This window comes from Chrysemys picta, chromosome 2 (genome assembly GCF_011386835.1).
Source record: "Chrysemys picta bellii isolate R12L10 chromosome 2, ASM1138683v2, whole genome shotgun sequence".
Classification (NCBI taxonomy): domain Eukaryota; kingdom Metazoa; phylum Chordata; order Testudines; family Emydidae; genus Chrysemys; species Chrysemys picta.
The window spans coordinates 18,271,964-18,291,979 of NC_088792.1; the positions used below are offsets into that span (position 1 = coordinate 18,271,964).

The 20,016-nt window shown below is 40.3% G+C and overlaps 1 protein-coding gene across 22 annotated transcripts in view; it reads right to left on the minus strand.

Moving 5' to 3' along the window:
• Positions 1 to 20,016, minus strand: part of KMT2C (lysine methyltransferase 2C) — a 332,762-nt gene that overhangs the window by 91,803 nt on the left and 220,943 nt on the right. For 20 of the 22 annotated variants that reach the window (XM_005297183.5, XM_065586755.1, XM_065586756.1 and 17 more), the window contains 8 exons: positions 16,036 to 16,155; positions 10,088 to 10,204; positions 6,788 to 6,862; positions 6,361 to 6,462; positions 6,089 to 6,193; positions 4,679 to 4,860; positions 4,194 to 4,358; positions 3,472 to 3,581 (listed from right to left, as the gene is read on the minus strand). In XM_005297183.5, the coding sequence (XP_005297240.2) occupies positions 3,472 to 3,581; positions 4,194 to 4,358; positions 4,679 to 4,860; positions 6,089 to 6,193; positions 6,361 to 6,462; positions 6,788 to 6,862; positions 10,088 to 10,204; positions 16,036 to 16,155 (976 nt within the window). The remainder of the gene's footprint in view (positions 1 to 3,471; positions 3,582 to 4,193; positions 4,359 to 4,678; positions 4,861 to 6,088; positions 6,194 to 6,360; positions 6,463 to 6,787; positions 6,863 to 10,087; positions 10,205 to 16,035; positions 16,156 to 20,016) is intronic. The other 2 variants (XM_008162992.4, XM_008162991.4) reach the window with 1 other exon arrangement.

A 20,016-nucleotide genomic window follows, 5' to 3' on the forward strand; every position in this document is an offset into this window, starting at 1 on the left:
TCCATATTAATTTAATATAACAATTATGACCACTCCTTTCCTGTTATCTAGATTTCTGTGACCTCCAGACAGAAATGTTAGATGGGGCAACCCTAGAGGGCTATGCAGAAAGAATAGCTGGAGGAGAATGTAGTTGCTTCTATTTGATTTGGGACCTAGCCACACAAGAAACCACCTATCTCTGCATACGCACAATTATGGAACTTGAAGTCAGCTTACGTGTTTATATATAAGTTGCTGAAATAGCAGCTTTTTGTTTTTATTTTCTTATCAAAATAGAGAATAAATTGATAAAAAGGAAAATATTTAGAATCTAGAGAATAATCCGCATAGAAAATATTCAAAAAATTAAGACCAGTGAAAGTTTGGCCTGAACAAATTAACAAGCCTCCCTTAAAAATATCACAGAATAATACGTTTATGCAACACAACTTTATTTTATGTCAGTGTCATTTACACAAGCTGTAATTATATTATGCCAGAATTACAGACCATCCTAGAATGCTATATGGTACAAATCACAAAATAATTAGCTAAGCACTTTTATTAATAACTTAAAGTGATCCATCAACAAGCCCACAACAGTGGGAGGAAGAAATTAAGTGACATACACAAGAGTCAGAAATGAACAGGAAAAAGTAAGGAAGAAAAGATGAAATTTGAAGATGAAATTTGGAAATAGGTTTTGAAATGATGAGATAGAGGGAAAACAGGAAAACTGCAGGAGGAAAGGTACTAGTAGCTCCAGTGAGATTACAGGAAAGGACAGAAGCAGGCAGATACTAATGAGTGGAGTGGGAAGGTCAGTAGCGTCAGACTTCACATATGAGCTCAATTGATCTAGTCCACAGAGTGTTTTAAAACAAAAAGGGCAATTTTGAACTGGAACTGAAGTAAACAGGAAACCAATAGAGGTGATTTAGGATGGGGTGATTTGATACGTTTCACTGATAAGCAAGACAATGGGCAGTGGTATTCATGTACACGCTGCAGTGAGGAGACTTGGGGCTTGTGGAAGTCAATTAGGAAAGAGGTGCAATAGTCAAACAGTTAATGATGGCAAAGGTGAAGTCTCTAGAGACGAAGTCAAGGAAGTTTCACAAACAAATTATGTTTTGACAGTGGCAATAGACAGATTTACAGATACCCGAGATAAGAAGATTAATACAGACAATAGAGAGAAATGGCAGATCTGAACTGAGGATGGAGACAGAAATGGAATTGTGTTCAAGGATATTCTTCTCGCCAAAAGGGAGAACTACAGCAAGCTCAGCCCCAAATCACAAATTTATTTGGGTAAAACAGACAAAGACAGTGTTTAGGGAGGAGTCTTTAAAGGTGGCGAAAGATATGCAGAGTTGAGTAACAGTGGAAAAAAGGTAATTAAGGTCAGAGTATAGATGGATGACAGAGAGAGCAGTTAGGCTATGTCTACACTGCAGAGTTTTGTCGCCAAAAGCAATGCCGCTTTAATTAAACTGCTATTGCATGTACACGTTATGCTCCTTGTGTCAGCAGAGCGCATCCACACTAGCACCTCTTGCATCCACACAGAGAACAGTGCACTGTGGGTAGCTATCCCACTGTGCAAGTGGCCGCAAGATGATTTGGGAAGGGTTTGCAATGCCTCATAGGGCAGGTACAGCAACACATGATACAGGTTTCTCAGTCCCATCATTCCACGGGCACCCTACTAGATTGCCAGCCGCTTTTCAAGGAGGATACCTCTGACATCAGCCCCGGCCTCCCTCCCTGGCTCTGCCAGTACAACAGCCTCTCACATACACACACATCCGCCCCTGCCTGCCTCTTTGTTTGTAGTACGGGAGAGAGCAGGAGCATTTCATGTTAATGATTTGCTTTGTTGCTGGAGCTGAGCGGCATACTCAGCTGTCAGAACTTCCGGGAGCTTTGAAAGGAGAGGAGGGCATGCTTGCAGGGCAGATGAGTTCAAAACAGATGAGATGCGGCCACGGCAAGCATTGTGGGATACTGGGGGAGGCTAGTTATGGTGATACAACGAACAGCAGCGTGTACACTGACACTTTGCCGCAAAAAGCTTTATGCCTCTTGTCACTTGCCAGCCTCCTGGGGCAGAATAACCAATCAGTGCTACTGCAGGGAGAGCTCTCCCCTCCATCCCCTCAGCAGCCCAAAACCATTCTCACAGGAGGGCAGGGGGAAGGAAGGATGTAAAGAGCCCAGGGCAGCTCCAATCTTTCCTTCCCCTCTTACCTGTGAGCAACAGTAGGGCACCTCTGCTCCTCCCCCCTACTTGCAACATCCAGCCTAGGAAGGAGTTGCTCCTTCCCTGCCTAGAAGGGGAAGTAGAGGACCTGCTGCAGCCCCCCCCCCCTCCGAGGCCTGGGGAAAGAGGCTGAAGAACCCCAATAAAAGCACAGAAGCTGGGGGGTAGAACTAAGTGTCGGGAGGTGAGCTGATGGGAGGCAGAACTGAAGGACAGGGGACTAGGGAAATGAACTGAGGGAGAGCTGAACTGATGGGGTGCAGAATGAATTGCTGGGCTGGGGATGGGCAGATGTGGAGGTGAGAGCTCCTTCGGCAGAGACCAAAATCACTTTCCCAATAAACTTGAGAGATTAAATGTTGACAATATTGTCTCACTTGCTCACGCACACAGGGGATGGGCAGGGGTTCAAAAATCAAATGACAGACAACCACCCCGCCCCAATTCATTTTTTTTTTAAATCATTATTTTTGGAACAGTCTCATGATTTTTGGGGATTGGACTCAAGACTTTTGATCTCTTAAGGGAGCGCGACTCATGATTTTTCATCTCTTCAGTTTGGCAATACTGTAACTGGCTGCAGCAGTTAAGTGATTTGGATGCTACTCCTGTAGAGAGTTCTTTCACTGACAGGAGTCAAGAAGGAACTGGCTACAAAGTTCTAGGGGCGGAAGTAGTGGCATTAGCAGTGTGTGATTGTGTAAGATAGAGGAAAAGTCATGTACACTCTAGATACCACTACTGCTACCTCAGAAGGCCTGAAAGTGTTAAGTTCAGAGAGGTTTGCCCTGTCTGGAACCTGAAGCTGAGATTCTTGTGCAAATATCTTTAAGGAATCGGAATTCTTTTTTCCCACTTGATAGCTGGGAAGTTGAGCTGTGTTTCATCTTTCCAACACCATGGATTTGAAACAGATCTCCAGCTCACATAGGGTTTATGGGTATTTACCCAACCCATCTTCAATAAATTGTTCATATTCCCCCCTCTAGATCACATAACTCAACCGCTGACAATCTGCTAAATCTTTCCTGATTCTGCAATGGTGCTCCTGCAGTCAGTCACTATGGGGTGCTAAAGAACTAGCCTCTAAAAATTGGAAAGCCTCCGTTCTGCAATGATCCAGGACTTTACCAACCATAGCACAGAACCATAAAAACATTCCCAAACCTACTCTATTGCATTGTGCACTGCTGCCAAGTCATTAGTTTCGAAAGTCCTCTTACCGTTTGTTGGTGGTATGTATGGCCTACACATGGTACAGTCAAAACCAATATCAGCTATGCTTTCCACTTCCTCTTCTGTGTTTAAATTCTGACAGATTGCATGCATCCATCTAGAAATTAAATGGGGGGGGGGGGGGGGAAGAAATACAATTTAAAGGAAATGGCTAACATCTTAAGAGACCCAAATATCAGTATATGGTTTTTGAAGTAATAATAAATAAAGGGAAATATTTATATAATTTGATTATTTTAGGAAGAAACAATGATGATCTATGTTCTCGATGTATGCTTTTTCCTGTACATGTGTTTAAATACTGTATACACTCCCTCACATTGTCACCCTTAATAAGAAGGAAAACTATATTTGTGTTGCAGACACTTTTTAGCATTGCTTTGCCTGTATATGTGATGGTCTATTTTGTTCTTATCTATTTATATGATACTCTGCTGAGTACTTACAGATTTATAGTCAGAACAACTCTGTGAGGTAGGCAAATATCACTTTTCAAGATAGAGAACCAAGACACAGAGAAATTTAGTAATTTGCCCAGACTCACACAGGAAATCTGTGGCAATACTGGGAAATGAATTAATCTATTCTGAGTCCCACTTCAGCTGGTTTCACCACAAGACAAACCTTCCTACCATCCTTACCATGTTACATCATTAGGGTAAAATGTAACTCATGGGAAATAATTTCAGAAAATGTTAGAAACTCTTACCTATCACATTGCCTACACTGAAGAATGAGCTCTTCTTCCCTATAATTGCGAAAGCAGATTGGGCAGTTAGATAAACTTGCACAAGGAGCACACTGCGTGTAATTGTTTTGCCATTCACATCTTAGACCAGGAGAAGTTGCTCCACAGTGCCTGCACCAAACACACCTGCAAAACACAAACAAGAACGTCTTTATTGTCTTGGGTTCAAAGTAAGATTGTCTGCACTCGCAGCATCCTTGGCACGATACACAGTATTAATGGAAGATAATGATTTCCACATTAAATTGTGTCTGATCAAAGAAAAAATCTGGTACGTGTTTTTGTTCAATATATGCCTGCCCTCAAACATTATTTGAATTAAATGAGAAATTATGGTTAAACTGACATTGGAAATACTTAGCTGAAATATATCAATAATAGTTTTAAATACAGTAAAATGAAAAAGGGATAACAGTAAACATTTCTGACACCAGAACCAAACACACCATTTGCACTTCCATCCTCCTTTGGGAACTGTCTGCAGTGGGGGATCTAGGCAGTAAGTGTGGTAGCTGATGTCACAGTCATCACAGAGAAGCAGTCTTCCTGGATCTGTAGCTTTCCCACAGGCTTCACACACTGTGCACTCCAGGCACCTCCAGCCTTTACTGAGCACCACCTTAGTAATCTGCAGATAGGAAGGCAGTGTGCAACTTATTCCCAAACAACTGTACAGGCTTTAAATGTTGTATACATTTATTTCAATATAGCAAACATTGGGCCCAATGCTGATCTGGCTAGGTAGAGGTGTAAAGAGATGCTGCACCTGTGCTGATTATCTGCATCACTGGTAGCAACGCAGGAAGGGAAGCAAGCTTTGCAAAGCTGCTATATATCCCCTACTTGAGCAGGTGGGTGGGGAAAGTAGCAGAATGGGGAACGACTGGGTAGAGCGCAGGTTCTGGATAGAGCTCAGCAGCATGTCAAGGAACATAGGCTGTACTGGGGTCTATACCCAGTGCAGTTTACTCCCTCCTTGGAGCAAGGGGAGTCACAAGCTTTTTCCCCGACTGCTCATGGGGAAGTGCAACAATACGTTGCCTGTAGCAAAGCCAAGATGGAACTCATTAAAAAATCCTGGTTCATTCCAAATTCTTTGTGAGGCCTAACTCTGGGGTTTTAGTGAGTAGAACCAAATCATCTATTTAAAGTTATTTAAAATATCATTGAAGAGTATCATCTGAATGCAAAACCAAATTATATTCTCATGAAAAATGCACACAGCATTTCATAAAGCACATGTAAAAGCAAAGTAAAACCCAGTGGTATCTTTAAAAACACCCACATTTTACATAACTGCACTTATATAATGAGCAACAGACAGTTTATAGTTTATATGCTGCAGTAAATAGCTTATTATGTGCTTGCTAAGTCATCTCATACCATTCAAATTTAATTTTCTCACATTCTCTCCTAAACTAATGAATCTGAAATGTATTAACTACTCCAGTTGCTATCAATTCTGACAGCCAACAGACAAATTGAATCAACTAAACCTGACACCCTAGCAAATGAAGTTGCACTATAATTTCTTTCTTTAAAAAATTCTGCTTGTGTTAAGATTTTAAGCTTACATTTCAATGTGTTATTTTAACCAACTGCTAGATTAATAAGTGCTATTTATGGCTGTGAAATTAGAAAGAAGGTTAATTTCTCTTGAGGCAGTGTATACTATAAAATGACATTTAATTAAAGTCTTTCACAAGTTGCATACAAATAATGGTCACATTAGCTGAAGAATATTTAACAAGTTAATGACTCTCCTAATTATGACAAAACTGGAAGCAATGAAGTGCTATTCAAGTACAATATGCAAACAATGTTGTCAAATAATTTTAATGTAACAAAGCACTTACCTTAATACTGACACAGTAGGGATGGTAACACTGACCACACTGAGAGCATGCAAGCAACCTGCCCTCTGCACCCTGGCCAAAACTCCCGCAAACTACACACATATCCTAGAACGACAGAAAGAACAGTTTTCAAAGATGGGCCAATACACTAACATCCAAAACTATGCAGCTGCTCTAAAGTAAAACCCCACCCGTATATTGGATAATTCAGCTCATAACAAAGACATTAATTCCTTTTTCATTACAACAATCAGAGTAACTGGTATCCCAACCTGATGTAAAGTAAACTTGTCACTGCTAGAAAATAGTACAACTGTATTATGCATCGAGTTTTCTTCCTCGTCTTTGTTAGATGAAACATCCATGGTTGTGACCTACAAAAAACAACATCATGTGAATATATTTTCATAGCTTGAAGATACAAACTTTTCACTTGGTTTACTACTGTCCTTCTGGAACTGAATAAGGAGTACAGTATTTCAGAACATAAATACATACAAACCATTGTAAACTGTAAAAAACATTTGCTGGTTTCAAGAGCTGTATTTCTGGGTATTCATCAGGAAACCAGGCAAATATTTATTAATACAAAGTAATCACCAGTAAAATCCACATTTGCCAGAAGTTACACACTGGTGGCCACATTGTACCATTTTTTCCAATCATGTGGAGGGTCCCTTCTGCTTAACTTTCGCTCACCACAAAGAAAGAGATGTCAAATGTTTCTGCAGCAGTCTCTCTTCCCCCTTCCTCCAGATAGTACCTCTTATGCATCTTGGGATCCACATGGGAGAAATGGGAAGGCAGTAAACAGGTTGAGAGAAATGCACTTTTTGCTAAACACAAGTTTATCTGAATATGCTAAATTTGCAGGTTTTCGTGCTTATTAATAAACATAAAGTCCATTTAATAGCACATTTTAATATTAAAGGTATGGTATATACCCATAATTGAAGAACAATGAAGCTCAAGCAAATTATATATTACCTATTTTTTTATATACTTGATTTAGACAAGTGCTCCAGTTGTATTAAAGACAGGATGGATAGCAGTTAAGGTTGTGCAACTGTTCCCATTCATGGGTTTCTATAGGGTTTTATAATGTGACTGTGAAAATTAATTCTGGGTTGAAAATTTTGCACAGACATTTAGACCACAGCCGATAAGCAAATTTTTTTCCTCAAAACAGAGGACCCCACCCCCCAAAAATCAATTTAAGCATCTAGATTATATGAAGGCAATACACAAAGCCCCCAGACAGATATTAGGACTTTTAAAATGTGTTTTTATGCTTCTGTAACTCAATGTTTTCATGTTATTTTAAACAATTTTCCCCTATTTTTAGACCTTAAGACATAGTTACTTCATTTCAAATAACTGAGCCAGACTTTAGAAAGCTACGTGTTATGCATAAAATGGTTCTTCACAAAATGCAGCAAGAATTTTTAAAATGTAATATTACATTGTAATTGCACATAATTACATCATTACATATATTTATACTGATTCAATCATTAGATACAATTAGTTACATAAACAATCATAAACTAGGCTTCCAAAATAAGCCAAGGATATTAACAAACCTTCATTAGAAGATTATGTCTGGGAAATAAACCCAGAAAAGCAAGACAATTCACTGTTTTCTGATTTAAACATAAACTTGTTATCCTCCTGCGCCATATGAGAGTGACACATAGGAGACCAAAGATCTATGAAAAACAACTAACATCTGAGAAATACATAATACTATGACTGGATTTCTCAAATGCATAAGCTTGAACAATCATTTCTAACTACATTTTTTCCATGTTCAATCATATCTGATACAGCACTAAATAGAATGCTTGAATTACCAACTTCTGATATTAGAGCTTTTAAAAAAAATACAGAGAAGGAGAGGGCAAAAAATTGTGATATTCCAGTACTTTGTTTTTTATTTGAATGAAGGGGATCTACTACAGTAGGTTCCTTTGATTAAGAGTAGCACTATTTCGCCTGGTATTCAGCAATTAGGTGTGTATTTCCCTTGCCTCTTGGTTGAACAAAATAATTATCACAATTTTTCAAGACTGAGGTGGAAACATTAATGATCAGCTAAGCTGTTTTGACTGTAGGCAAATCTCTCTACATATGATGTTCTGCTAGTTTAGATGATTCAACCAGGACCCTTACGCTATGAGCCAATAGGAACTGAGAGAGTTTAGAAGATGGAGTACATAGTCCTAGGGACGAAAACGTTTTGCGTGGCTCAGTGACATCTCCTTCAGGAATAGTACTTATGGCGTCTTCTCCAAAAGGATTCTGTAAAACCCTTTGAGAAAAAGAATACTTTTCTTTTCCTGCCAATCTTCCCCACTGACATTTGATTTGACAAATATGGATTTTTTTAAAGTGCATTCTTCATAAAGCTCAAGTTGACATCGCCGTTTCTGCTTAAACAATATTTTTAACCCATGTAACATCTCACCAGTCCAAACATCGTTCTGAGGCAACGCTGACTGATGTCAGCACAGCTACAAGAATAATTCTTTTTCATTAACTGTTGCTGGCAAGCCAGCAGGGGAGCAGAGATCAGTGTTTATTGAGAACTGTTTAAAAAAAGAGTGCATATTGTTCTGTGTTTTAAAATGTGTTGGGTTGGTAGCATAGCAGATATAACAAAAGAAAAACACTCCATAGGTTTAGTGTCAAATTCTGTCTTTCAGATATTTGCACAAATCCTACTAACTTAATGGGAGATACTTCTGTGCACCAGAGGGCAGAATTTGAGCTTCGGAATTTGCAGGATCAAATTATCACAATTTTGAGGCGAGCCCAAATTTTAGGACCTAAAATCCCTGCTGTAGAAAAAGTAGCCAAAGTAGTACAGTGGGAACCAAGAAACTCTGCAAGTTTGACTATATGGAGTTGCCAACTATTCATCCCTACACAGTGGCAGGGGAATCAGTTGGTTGAAGGGGTTTGATCTCCTAATGCCATAAATTCCCATCCATGGAGAAAAGAGCCCAGGTGCAGGAGATGGCTGGTGCCTTTCCACTGCTGCCTTCCCCCTTGCTACCACAGTATAGCCATCACATCTCAATGCAAAATCTATCTTCTCTAAGAGCATGATCTGGTGCTCACTGAAGTAAACTGAAAAGCTGTCATTAACTTCAATGGGCATAGTATCAAGCTTTAGGCCTTTATGGAAAAATTCTATACAATTTAGTAGCAAATGTTCACCTTTCTATGTTTAGACCAATTTACAGAATTACACCAAAAGGATACCATATTTTCTACTACATTTTATAAGTTTTTAGTAATTATTTCTATAAAATCTATTGGTTGCAAGCCTATTAAAATATTAGGCTTTTCCGTAAGTGTAAATTAGTGCTTTGTAGCATTAAAATAGCTGTGGATATTCAAGTTGATATCAACAGCTACGCCCCTATTCAGCAAGGTACTTAAGCATGTGCCTAACTTTAAGCACGTGAGTAGTTCCAGGAAGCCAATGGGACAACTCACACAACTAAAGTGGGACATGCTTATGTTCTTTGCTGAATTGGGGCCCTAAGAAGAAGAGCTTTCCATGGGCAGCTCCCTATCATAGACCTCCCCAATACCCTTGGAGTACCCTCAGGGGAATTATTATGGGGTTAAGAGAAGGTGATACAGTCCAGTATAGGCCTTGTTTTTCTCATGTCTACTGTGCCCAGTGAAAGCTCCCTTAATTAGTGTCACCTCCACTTGTGGAAGTGAAAAGAATGATCTGGGTCCTCAACAGTGTCATTTTAAAAGGGAATGTAGATGATGTAAAATTGTTCTGGATCCATTAGCTACAGGTTATTCCCTATTTTTAACTAAAATATATAATTACATTTAATGAAAACTAGATTGTTATCAAAACGATTTCTCATTACTTATTTTGTTTACATACAAAATTTCTCTAAAAAGAATGAGAGCTGGAATAATGAAGTTACACACCAAACTACATACATGATTTAAAAGATATGTTCTTACCCCTGGAGTGACAACAGCCCCAATCCCATTCTTCAGTTTTGATCTACCTCTGCCACCTCTTCCGGAAAGACTCGCACCACGTGGTCTCCGCTTCCCTGGGAATCCTGATCCACGGCCCTATTTAATATAAAAGAGCAATTTAAATGCAATCCAGATCTCTCTTAGTGTAGGGACACTTCCTTGCTACTATAAATAAGAAGAACTGTGGTTTCCGGTGGATATAGGTAAGCCAGATCATCATCATTAAATCACTTCATAAATTGTAGTAGAAAACCTTTAACTTCAGACTAAAACCTTTTCTTCTGTCTGTGGTCTTCAACCATTATTAAAAGGATCACCTTCAATAAAAGTACTTAAAACCTCTAACACCTTAAGTTTTATACAGGCACAGCTGGTAATATTGAAATACATTTTCTCCCTCTTGCCTAGTACTCCAGCTAAACACAACCTCTTGTTTGATTCTTTAAGAACATGCAGCTAAGACACAGCCAGGTGTGTTTTGACTGTTGCTTTGACACTGTATTGCCATGAGTCTTATGACTGTTGCATGGGCACTTTACTGGTTATACACTAGCTACACTTCTTAGCTGTAAATAGTCACACACACATTAAAAATTGTTAGGGCTTAACCCTGCTTCCACAGAGGTCAGTGACTAAACTCCCACTGATTCAATGGGAACAAGATCAAGATTTTAGTGTTTAATTTGTTTAATACCCTAAAGAAGATATTATTTATAATACTAAAATTATATTTTTATTTGTAATATTTATACTTATTGCTAGTGATTTCTTCTTTTTCCCACCCTTGTTTAATCTGTAGATGCTTGGTGTGAGTGCTGAGTTGGGATCCCTTAACTCATGAGGTATCCCTTAACTGATGAGGGGAATTCAAATACAGTGAATTTGGGGGAGGTGAGGGTGGGAAGTAAAATTCATACTTTTTCAGTGTTAATTACCTGACATTATTATTGTTAATTAATTGGGCTTTCACACTGAACTGGAAAAACTAAATAAAACAAAGCAAAAGAAAAACACAAAAAACTCACTGATCACTTCCAAAAGAGGAAAACATTATTATTGGCTATGTCTCTATAGAATTGTGGCCGATATTTTTCTGTCCAGATTTGAACAGATTACATATACCTTAGACCTTTTGTTCTGTTCTTATACAATGAGTGTCAAGGTATATATTCAACACAGCAGATTTCATACTATGCTTTTCTACTACTCAATACATAGCGTTTGACCTTGTCTTAAATGCCTTTTAACAAATCTATGTTAACAGCTACTCTACTCTAACTTAGTTTTGCTGTCCACAAAATATCTACAAGTCTACAATCACTATCTGAATGCTTGCTTCAAACTATTTTAAGATGCCAAAAACACCAAGAGAAAACAATTCACTCAATAAAAGGCACGTACTGCCTTTGAACGATGTTACTCTCATTAATGTCAATGGAAGATGCTCTAGACCAGGGGTTCTCAAGCTTCATTGCACCGCGCCCCACTTCTGACAACAAAATTACTATATAACCGGGGGTGGGGCAGAGCCTGAGCCCAACCACCCTGGCTTGGGGTGGAACTCGGGCTTCAGCCCTGGATCCCAGCAAGTCTAATGCGACCCACTTTGGGGTCCTGACCCACAGTTTGAGAACTGCTCTTCTAGACTAGCGATCTCCAACCTTTCTACCCCCAAGATCACTTTTTGAACTTAAGGGAACCCAGAATCTACCCTGTCCCTTCCCCGAGGTCCTGCCCCTTCCCCAAGCTCTGCCCAACTCACTCTCCCCCACCCTCACTCTCTTTCACTGGGCTGGGGTAGGGGTTTGGGAGGGGGTATGAGCTCTGGGCTGGGGGGTTCGCAGTGTGGGAGGAGGCTCTGGGCTGAGCCTGGGGCAGGGGGTTGGGTTGCAGGAGGGGGTGAGGGTGCAAGCTCTGGGAGGCTCTGGGCTGTGGCAGAGTGTTGGGGTACAGGATGGGGTACAGGGTGCTGGCTCTGGGAGAGGGGTCAGGGTTGGGACTTGGGAGTGCAGGAGTGGGTTCGGGATGTAGGAGGGGATATGGGGTGCTGCCTCTGGGAGGGGGCTCAGGGTTGGGGTGTGGCATCCTGCCAGGCAGCACTTACCTCCGGCAGCTCCTGGTCTGTGGTGCAGCGTGGCTGCTGCCAGGGCCAGCTCCAGGCACCAGCAAAGGAAGCAGGTGCTTGGGCGGCCAATGGAAAGGGGCGGCACGTCCGGGTCTTCGGCAGCAATTCGGCAGCGAGTCCCTCTCGGAGGGAAAGACCCGCCGCCGAATTGCTGCTGAAGAATGAAGTGGCGCGGTAGAGCTGCTGCTGAAGTACCGCCGATCGCGGCTTTATTTATTTATTTATTTATTTGGCTTTGCCGCTTGGGACGGCAAAAATGCTGGAGCTGGCCCTGGCTGCTGCTAAGGCAGGCTCCCGGCCTACCCCAGCCTCATGCCGCTCCTGGAAGGGGCCAACTCACCCCTGCGAGGTGGGGTGGAGGGGGGAATGGACGTGGCTCCATGCGCTGCCCTTCTCTGCAAGCACTGCCCCCGCAGCTCCCATTGGTCACAGCTCCCTGGTCCCGGTCAATGGGAGCTGCAGGGGAGGTGCTTGCGCAGGCAGGAGCAGCGCACAGAGGGAACCCCTGCCCCCGGCCTGGGGCTATGCTGCCCACTTCCGGGAGTGACGAGGGGCCGGGGCAGGCAGGGAGCCTGCCCTAGTGGCAGCCCCACTGCACCACCAGAGATCGCGATTGACTGGGAGATCCTCTAGGATCTACCAGTCCATCGTGATCAACCGATTGGTGACCACTGCTCTAGACCCAAGTGTACAGCTTCTGTTGATATTAATAAGAGTCCATGGATTGAAGAACAGGAGTACTTGTGGCACCTTAGAGACGAACAAATTTATTAGAGCATAAGCTTTCGTGGACTACAGCCCACTTCTTCGGATGCATATAGAGTGGAATAAATATTGAGGAGATATATATACACACATACAGAGAGCACCTGTTTATGCTCTCTGTATGTGTATATATACATCTCCTCAATATTTATTCCACTCTATATGCATCCAAAGAAGTGGGCTGAAGTCCACGAAAGCTTATGCTCTAATAAATTTGTTAGTCTCTAAGGTGCCACAAGTTCTCCTGTTCTTTTTGCGGATACAGACTAACACAGCTGCTACTCTGAAACCTGTCATGGATTGAAGGTAACATTATGGCCTCAATAGGGCCAATAGTATTTTCAGATATACCATCCCCTATTTTTATAGAAGGTATAGAACAGTGGTTCTCAGTCAGGTGTCTGGTCCCCCTGGGGAGCCACAAGCAGGTTTCAGGGGGTCTGCCAAGCAGAGCCGGCATTAGACTTGCTGGGGTCCAGGGCAGAAAGTCAAAGCCCCAATGCATAGGGCTGAAGCCCAGTGCTCTGAGCCCCACCACCCAGGATTGAAGCTGAAGCCTGAGCACCTTAGCTTCATGGGGGCCCCTGTGGTGTGGGGCCCAAGGCAGTTGCCCTGCTTGCTATCTCCTAACGCTGATCCTGGCTTTGATATGCAGGAAAACAGTTGTTGAGGCACAGGTGGGCCATGGAGTTTTTACAGCATGTTGGAAGAGCCTCAGAAAGAAAACGGTTGAGAACCCCTGGTGTAGAAGTTTGTGGTGATAGTTATTGCCAGATAGAATCCAAATATTCCACTAGTAACAATATTATTGGAACTATAAATTAAAGTAACTGTGCAGTATCAGGCAATGCAATCACACAGTATTTTAGAAATAAGAATAAGGAAGAAGGTGTTGAGGGTCAAAGTTTTTTTGAGTAGCCAAGTGAAAAGTTTAATTTCTCCCCCTCTCTGTATACAGAGTAATATATACACACTGCATATAAGACTGACTTTCTTTAGAAGTAAAATGCTCTGAAAATTCCTAACATTTTGTGTTTTAGATTGCACATCAGTATTGTTATTTTCACAAGCCTAACACTGTGACAGAAATGGCACAAAACTGTACCAATGTTAATGCTGGACATTATGCTGAAAATTAATATTTCAAGCAGCAATAGTTAAGCTAATATCAAATTAAAATAAAGCAAATTAGCATGATAATTAAAGTGAGATGAAAATAAATCAATTGAAATCGACAGCAACCTACTTATGGTTTTATATTTTTTCATTAATTTTTTTCTCTCTCTCTTTTTAGTGTTGTAATAGTCCCAGTAAGGGCATATCTACACAGAGCAGCAACATACATTTTTATTTATTTATTTTTGGGGTGGAGGTGTTGTGATCTCCAAAGCACACCAACCTGTTGTGTGTTAACTGGTCCATGTAGACTCCGCTGGTGTGCACTAAAAGTTCTCTAGTGTGCTTTAATGTGGTGCTGATTGAAACAGCATTATGCTAAAAAGCACACCAGGGAACTTTTAGTGCACAGCACCAGGGTCTACACTGACCAATTATTAGGGCTGCCAACTTTCTAATCACACAAAACTGAACACCCTTGTCCCACTTCCTGCCCCGCCCCCTGCTCACTCCATGCCCCCTCCCTCTGTTGCTTGCTCTCCCCACCCTCACTCACTTGCTCATTTTCACCACGCTGGGGCAGGGGGTTGAGATGTGGGAGGGGGTGAGAGCTCTGGCTGGGGGTGCAGGCTTTGGGGTGAGGTCATGGATGAAGGGTTTGGGGATCAGGAGGGGGCTCCAAGCTGGGGCTGAGGGGTTTGGAGTGTGGGAGGGGGCTCAGGGCTGGGGCAGGGGTGCGGCCTCCAGGAGTGAGTTTGGATGCTGGGGGCTTAGGGCTTGGGCAGGGGGTTCTGGTGCAGGAAGGGGTACAGGCTCTGGGGTGGGGACGGGGATGAGGAGTTTGGGGTGCAGGAGAGGGCTCCAGGCTGGTGCAGGGGGTTAGGGTACAGGAGAGGGTTTGGGGTGCAGACTCTGGGCAGCGCTGACCTCAGGCGGCTCCTGGAAGTGGTGACACGTCTTTCGGCTCCTAGGTGGAGGGGCTAGTTGGCTCTGCACGCTGCCTCCATCTGCAGGTGCCACCCCCGCAGCTCCCATTGGCTGCAGTTCCTGGCCAATGGCTCTCTGGAGCCGGCGCTTGAGGTGGGGGCAGTGCACAGAGCCCCCGAGACCGCCCCTGCGCCTAGGAGCTGAGGGACATGTCTCCTATTTCAGGAGTCATGCGGAGCCAGGTAGGGAGCCTGCAGCCCCATGCCAACTGGAGTTTTAATGGCCCGGTCATCAGTAATGACTAGAGCCGCCAGGGTCCCTTTTCGAACCAGTGTTCTGGTCAAAAACTGGACACCTAGCAACTTTGCAATTAACACACATTAGTGTGCTTTAGAAATCACCCCCCTAAAGTGTGCATTGCTGCTCTGTATAGACAAGCCCTCAGTTTCTTTATGTTTCTTTTGATGGTAGCTATCAATGGGACAGTAGACTGTCTCCTTCTAAGACAGTCAAATAGTTGCTTTTTTCTCAGTTTAAACATATGTCACTGTGAATGCCTTTTGCAAGATGTCTCCACAGCAACACACTTTGCAACAGCCCAGAGCTCAGTCCTTTTCAATCTGGCTCCCCTTACTGCCAGCAGTCTTCAGGACACACAGACGAACACTCAAGTAACTCCTTTGACAGCTATTTAACAGCAATAGCCAAAAAATCGTGAAGTACTAAAACATAGTTCATTAAAAATTGGTAATGCAAATTATCTTGCCATATAAAATTCAAAATTTATGCAATGCCATCACATTCCATATATGCTCCAATAAATTTATATTTTTATAATTTAAAAGCTCCAGACTTCAACAGTTTTCTTATAAAAACAAAGTTAACAGTGATAAAATGGAAGATTAATTCAGTTGAGCTATACATATTTTTCATTAGTAGCCGCTATAGCAGAAAGATAGCAATGGATACATGAATATAAATACAAATTATTTACCACTTTGATGCTCCAAATGGCACTGCCAGGAAGCTGTCTGGATTTAAAAATGTCCCGACCTTCTGAAATGTCTGGGGACCAGGAAGGTGGGCTCACTGTATTATTGGTACTCCAAGCCCCCTAGGATACGGCAGGTGAGAAAATAGATGTATAAAACTCAGCAACATAAAAATAAAGAAATTAAAAAAAAAAATAAAGCAAGCAACTAAAAGTTTCTGAAAAGCAAAGCACATGCAGGCATAGGCAATTTCTCCTAAATTTACTTAACTGCTAAACTAGTTCATATGGGGAAAATTTCAACCCGCCACTGAAATTTATGCAGAGAAAATTTCAACCCTCAGTGAGGTTAAAAGGTCTGCAAAGTGACTTTAAAAAAACTACAAAGTGAAAATGTGAGAAAAGAGGGTTGACTGACATAATCATCATGTCATAGATAGCAATCATAGCAACACAGTAAGTCTCTAAATTTTGGATCATCATGCTAAGATACTATTTTGAGATCATAGATGAGTTTTAAGAGTACATTCCCTTCTATATCTCAATCCACATCTTTGAAGGAAGAGACGGCCTTGCATCACTTTTTAAATATAAAATTATTGATAATCAAAACAACATGTAGGCTGAGAAGCATGTAAGACAAAGAGATAAAAATAAAACTAAAACATGAAAAAAATGAAAAATAAATGTGAGCAGTTAACAAAATACCTCTGACCTGCAAGTACACCACAAACGTACAATTATAAAAGCTCACACCTATAAATCTTAACTCCAATTTTTTTACATTATAACAAACTATAATATCAAACAATGTCTAACATAATACAGAATATATAAAACTGAATTTAAAAAAAATAATCAGTTTTATTTTAATTCGTATTTACACAATGTCCAGCACAATGGGGTTCCAATGTGATTTGGGGTATTTGCTTGAACTCTATGTAAGGACTTCAGGATTAAGCCACAAATGTTTACTAAGGTAATTTCATCCTAAATTTACAATTTAGCATGCCTAAAGAGTAATAAATGATACTAATTTTACCACTTCTTTGGAATTAAGCAAAAACATAGCTAGGATTAAGATTAAAACGGTATAAGGAAAAATTAGTTAATTTCCAAAAAAACTACATTCAGCAATAATTTAGGCCCCTAATCCAGCATGTGAACAGTCCCAACTATTCACATATGTAGAATATCTACATGCAAAAGTGTTTGCAGGATTGAGGCCTTAGAACATTGGCCTTTGTGACAATAAGCATAAAGAAACATACACTGGCTTCACACATCACAAGGTTTTAAAATGAAATCTAAAATAATGTCAAGCAAAATAAAGTGATTTGGGAAACAGTTTCTTTTGAATCCAATAGTTCATTAAAACTTTTACTTGTGTCAGCATTAGTCTACATACAGAAATTGTAGCACTTTAACTTTACCAGTAAAGTTAAAAGCAGTACAAGTCCCCTAGTGTGGACAAAGCCACATAGAATCAGAACTGTAAGGGACCTTGAGAGGTCATCTAGTCCAGTCCCCTGAACTCAAGGTAGGACTAAGTATAAAAGTGCTTTATATGAGTACTGTATAGCTATTTCTGCATAGGACAGGGAATAACTTATACTGGTATAACTGCTTCCACCGTAGGTGTTATACTGGTATAACGATATTGGTTTTAAAAGGAAAAAAGCACACGCTTCCTGAAATAATTATACTAGTACAAAAACTGTGTGTGGACCAGGCCTCAGTAAAAATAAATCCGTCACCTTATGTGTGTAACAACTCCCACTGAACTCAATGGAAATGGAAAGACTACTAATGAAGTCAAATCTCTCCGTGTTGAAAATATTGTAGTTTTACTAATCAACATTTTTGTTGAATGATGATTATTATTTTTATCAATAACATTAATTGTCAGAATCACATTGTCAGAGATTACGTTAGCAGATCAGGAGCTACAGGAAATTTAAGATGTCAAGTCTTGGCAACTATGCAGCCTTCTCTAACATCAAGGTAGATAGAACACTAGCTTCCAGTTTGGGCAAGAACAAGATATTTTTCCAGAAAATTAAATTAAAAATCTTTCTGGCGTTTCAGATTTGTTTTTCCCCTAAATAAATAAAGTTCATTATTTGTCAGGTATTTGTTCTTTACCCATAACAAAATAATGGCTATATTCTGCATATCAAAGTCCTTCCCTCACCCTGTGTTTATAAGGGAGAGAACATACCACTTGAGGGCCACAATCCAAAGATCTCAAAACACATTACTCAAACTACCGTTTAAGACCTAAAACCATTTAGAGTCCTATTTGGAATATAGTAAATAATTTTGCTGTAGAGAGAACACACTTCTCCAGAAATTAAATATTTCAAATTATTTAAAATGTAATATAAATTTAAATTTGAATATGAAATATCCATCTTTCAAAACAAAATGCAGTATATACGATTATGAAACATTATTATAGTTTAAATTTCCAATTGAATCCAAGTTTTATTGTAGCTCAGAAACACATCTGAATTCTGTGTCAGATAAATTTAATTAAAAACACACTACTTCCACAATAGTATGAACAAATTAATTACATCAGAGAGATGCATTAATTATATTTTGGCTTTTAATTAATGCCCATTACAGCACAACACTGGAGAAAAAGTTCTATTCAGTTCACTTATATCAAAACCATGGTAATAATTATGTACTTTGACATAAACAGGAAGTTCTTATTCTCCATCATATTCTTGAGTCCTCAGAACTGAACAGCACAGCTGCAACTAAATTACAACAAAAGGAAACAGAACATCAACAAAGGTCAGAAGAGCTTACTAAATCACCAGTGGCTGTGTTTAGCAACTGAATGCCTCCTTTATGAAATATACTTTAATCAGAAATAAAGATGAACAAAACATAAGCTTTCATCTCATTTCAATATTTAATAAAATACCACATATGATCTTCTCAGATTGCAACTGTGTCATTTCTAGTGAGAAAAATAATATACCAGGACTCTGAAATAACTTGATAGTTATAAATCTAACTCTTCTTGTATTAAAAACAAGTCCCCTAATAACAATAAATACATCATAACAGCCTCTTCCCAGCCCCAGCCCCACATACCAACAAAAGTCCCCTCTCTCTAGGTTCTCACATCAACAATCGTGATCATAGTATCTGAGCACTTCCATTGTGACTAAAAATTATTAAAAAGCCACTACAACAAAATACCCAATAGGAAACATATACAATGAATGCAATACACTGTTTTGCTCTCTCAGTAGTATGGACAAACCAGAATCTGTTTGGGTGAAAATCGTGTTGGGGAAAGACTGTAAAAGAGGTTCCACTGGGATAGTGGTAGGGATCTGCTAAAAACCCTTGGGTTGGACTCATATATAGATAGAGATCTCTTTAATACTATTAGAGAGATAAAAACTACTGGGAATAGTGTCATAATGGGAGACTAATGGAGACTGGAGAATAAATGCTATTAATACTGGTAGAGCTCACTTATTGATAGATGTGTCAGATGACAGTTTTTATTGTCAAATCATTACTGAACCAATAATGGATGATTCAATTTCAGACTTGGTTTTGGCAAGGAGTGAGGACATCATAGAAGAGCTGATTGTAAGAATAACCCTTGGATAATAACCTTGGATCAAGTAATCATGAGTTGATTCAGTTTAAATTAAATGGAAGGCTAATCAAAACCAGGTTATCAACTATGTGGTGGTGGTTTTTTTTTGTTTGTTTGTTTCAAAGGGGCATTGTTTGGGAAATTACAGGAATTAGTTAAAGTCGTCACTGGACTGAACAGCACACGTCTTAAACATGGAGGAGGCTTGGAATTTCTTGAAATCAGCTATACAATTTGCATCCCAAGCAAGGGTAAAAAACTGTATGGAAAGGCTCCAGATGAATAGCCACCTCAAAGACTGGCCATAGTAAGCAGAGAACCTAAAGGGAATGGAAAAACAGATTGATCAGCAA